This window comes from Olea europaea, unplaced genomic scaffold, assembly GCF_002742605.1.
Source record: "Olea europaea var. sylvestris unplaced genomic scaffold, O_europaea_v1 scaffold2025, whole genome shotgun sequence".
Classification (NCBI taxonomy): domain Eukaryota; kingdom Viridiplantae; phylum Streptophyta; class Magnoliopsida; order Lamiales; family Oleaceae; genus Olea; species Olea europaea.
In genome coordinates, this window is record NW_019238145.1 from 7,296 (window position 1) to 10,999 (window position 3,704).

A 3,704-nucleotide genomic window follows, 5' to 3' on the forward strand; every position below is an offset into this window, starting at 1 on the left:
TAAAATATTTGATTTAGGCATCTATGAGTCTATGACTGTACAATACATGAAGTATCCTTTTTGATGTCATATGTCCACTATTACAGCACTGTGTACAGAAAATTAAGCATATGGGATACGAACAAACAACAGCAACAATCACGATAGCTATAAAGGATCATGTTGAGGGCCCTGGAGCCAGCTCTGAGACCCTGGCAAAAGTTGCTGATAGCTTGAGCTTAAAGTCAAACCAGGAACTTCTGATTGAGGCAGTGGCACTTGAGAAATTGAAAGAAAATGCTGAACAAGCTGAAAAATCTGGTGAAGTTGAATATATCGATGAAATGATTGCTTTGGTGACCCACATGCATGAGCTCCTTGTTATCCAGAAACAGTCGGACAGCTGTAACCCGGTTCCAATACCTTCTGATTTCTGTTGCCCTCTGTCACTTGAACTCATGACAGACCCTGTAATTGTTTCTTCTGGACAAACATACGAGCGAGCTTTTATACGGAAGTGGATTGATCTTGGGCTTACTGTTTGCCCGAAGACACGGCAAACTTTGTCACACACTAATCTTATTCCTAATTACACTGTCAAGGCATTGATTGCAAATTGGTGTGAGTTGAATGATGTAAAGCTGCCCAGCCCCATGAAGTCTATTAACTTGAACCAGCCTTCTCCATTTCTTGTGCATGTGGAGCCAGGTGGAGCCAGAAGGATCGATCATTCTCCCACACCAGATCCAACTCGGTCATTGGGTTCTCCAATAAATAGTTCAATCTCGTCTACTGGAGTCCGACGAGAAGGATTTTCTCCATCTCATCTTCATTCATCTTCAGAGGATTCGTTGCCAGGAGCTGATGCGAATGGGAACGAATTGGACATTGATAGAATCTCACTCAGAAGTTCTGATGACAGGTCGGACCACTCGGAAGAGAGAAGTATGAATTCAGGTGGCCACCTCTCGACATCGCCATTTAGAAATAATGTTGCTGGTGCTGATGAATGGTCATCTCCGGGCCATAATCTTACTAATTCGGCCTCCAGCATGCTTTCTAATTCTAATATTTCACAAGGGACACCTGCTGATAGTAATCAGGTGGCATTGCAAGGTACATCCCATGGTAGAAATGCTTCTGAAGAGCTCGAGTCAGAGCCCCAGCCTGCTTCTACCTTGAATGCCCTGCAAAGAGATCCTGACATCCCGTCTAGACTGGGGACAATATCTCGGGTCCCAACAATCTGGCGGCGGCCATCAGAGAGGTTTATCTCAAGAATAGTATCTTCTCCTGCAGTTGAATCTAGGGCTGATCTTTCAGAAGTTGAGGCACAAGTTTCGAAGCTGGTTGAGGACCTGAATAGTACTTCCCTTGATGCACAGAGGTCTGCTACATCTGAACTCCGGTTTCTTGCTAAGCATAATACGGATAATCGACTTGTAATTGCAGATTGTGGGGCTATTAGCATATTGGTCAATCTACTTCATTCAACTGATGCGGAAGTACAGGAAAATGCAGTTACTGCTCTTCTTAACTTATCAATCAATGATAACAACAAAACTGCCATCGGAAATGCAAATGCAATCGACCCCTTGATTCATGTCCTCCAGACAGGGAGCCCTGAAGCTAAGTCGAATTCTGCTGCAACTCTCTTTAGCCTCTCAGTGACGGAAGAAAACAAAATCAAGATCGGCAGGTCTGGAGCAATTAAACCCCTAGTTGATTTATTGGGGAATGGAACTCCAAGGGGCAAGAAAGATGCGGCCACAGCTTTGTTTAACTTGTCAATATTTCATGAAAACAAGGCCCGTATTGTGCAGGCAGGTGCTGTAAAGTTCCTTTTAGACCTGATGGATCCTGCCGCTGGAATGGTTGATAAGGCTGTTGCCGTTTTGTCTAATCTATCTACTATTCAAGACGGAAGGACGGCAATTGGTCAGGAAGGAGGAATCCCGGTCCTCGTCGAGGTGGTTGAGCTCGGGTCGGCCAGAGGCAAGGAAAATGCAGCTGCTGCACTCCTGCAGTTATGTACTAATAGCAACAGATTTTGCAGTATGGTTCTTCAAGAAGGAGCTGTTCCTCCGTTAGTCGCATTGTCACAGTCGGGTACCCCAAGAGCTAGAGAAAAGGTGTAGTATTAATGACTTTATACTTTATTGGCATGTTGGATAATGAGTATTGGCAAGCACGGGATAGTATTAAATGAGAAAATTTTCGTAATACTGTCCAGTATACCAAACATCTTCTTCTATACTTGACACTGAGTACTTAAAATCGTATTTATCTCCTGCAGGCTCAGCAACTTCTTGGCTTCTTTAGAAACCAGCGCCATAATAATGCCGGCAGGGGCTGATTTTGATAAACACTTTCTTTCGGGTGCTGCAACATATGTTAAAGGTATATAGTATGTGCAGTATTAAATCCAAAATGTTGCAAATAATGCTGAGTGTTTTTTTTTTTTCCGACTTTATGGAAAAGAAAGAAGCATTGATTATGGAGGGTTTGATTTGAGTCACTCTCAAGCGACTTTGAATTTGTATGTGAAAAAGTATTTTGTATACCTTTAGGTTTCTCTTGTCTAGCGTGTCATTGCTGTGATTGGTAAAGACAGCAGCAAAGATTAATCATTTTCAACCCCAGAAAAAATTATGATCATTCTTTTCATTTTTCATTTTTTTTTTGGGTCATTTTGCTGCACGAATTTAACTCAATTAGCACAAACATTTTAGTTATACATTTTGGGTTCTTATGACATCTGATTCATCGAGATATTCGGGGAAAAGTGAGATTATCTTCACCTTCAAAGGTTATTTTCATTGTCAATTCTTGTCTAGATTGAAGGCATGATTTTACTTGTGATTAAATTTAGTCAGTCTTGGGTTTAAAGTTTAAACTAGAGGTATAAAGTGAGTTGGTTCGTCAAGTCCTGATACACATCCATTCTTTGATATTTATCGGTTAACATGTTGTTATTCAAGTGGTCTAAAATATTGTCTGCTATATGATTATGGAGAGAGGGAAAAAAGTTCTTCTGTGTCAATCTTTACATCTACTGGTGGGGTAACAGCTATGAAATGACATTTGTGCTACACTGACACGGCTATGTGGCCCTGTTGGTTCAGCATTATTTGTCAAATGATTGAACAATGGGGAGAATTTACTTTCTATATTTAGGTGACATTTATTTAAGAAAAAAGGTACATATTTGCAACTTGTATAACTACGGGTATTTCTTGCTCATTATAAGACAATTATTTATTCATAAAATTTGTCCATTATTAGTGATGTCAAAACACGGCATATGTAAGATCATTTTACTCGTGCAATTTTGGGCTACCTATTATCATAACAATTGAGTTGTCGATGGACTTTTTGACAATATCTTGCTGGCAATCTTCATGAATTTTCAAGATTTCTAGATTCTCGAAAAGTATCGATATGTGAATGAAGGTACCGATACTTTGTACTTCGACTCGCTCGACTTTGTATTTTCGTGATTGAAATGTTATTGCTAGTTGGAAAATGTCTATTCCAATTTTATGTAGTAAAAATTGAAATTTGAATGCATTTAGACAATAACTCCATATAAGTGCAAAATCTCATGCAAGGAATTTAATTTTTTCTTTTATTGCAGCAAGAATAATCTCCTACTATAGGGTATGTCTGACCCACAAACAGCCGTGGCAGGCTTGATTGTTCGAATGTTCTTGATTTTTCCTAAA

The 3,704-nt window shown here is 40.0% G+C and overlaps 1 protein-coding gene across 1 annotated transcript; it reads left to right on the plus strand.

Moving 5' to 3' along the window:
• The first annotated feature begins 35 nt into the window (after positions 1–35).
• On the plus strand, positions 36–2,653 carry LOC111379702 (U-box domain-containing protein 4-like). Its single transcript, XM_023003131.1, has 2 exons — positions 36–2,111; positions 2,276–2,653. Exons 1-2 carry the CDS (start codon positions 111–113, stop codon positions 2,333–2,335), a joined length of 2,061 nt encoding a protein of 686 aa, XP_022858899.1. The 5' UTR covers positions 36–110; the 3' UTR covers positions 2,336–2,653.
• The last annotated feature ends 1,051 nt before the right edge of the window (positions 2,654–3,704 follow it).

Bases quoted from the DNA above. Each gene is read 5' to 3' on its own strand.
- LOC111379702 (XM_023003131.1), top strand. From the start codon at position 111: ATGGGATACGAACAAACAACAGCAACAATCACGATAGCTATAAAGGAT. The intron at 2,112-2,275 runs GTGTAGTATTAA...TATCTCCTGCAG, and splicing joins CCCCAAGAGCTAGAGAAAAG to GCTCAGCAACTTCTTGGCTT.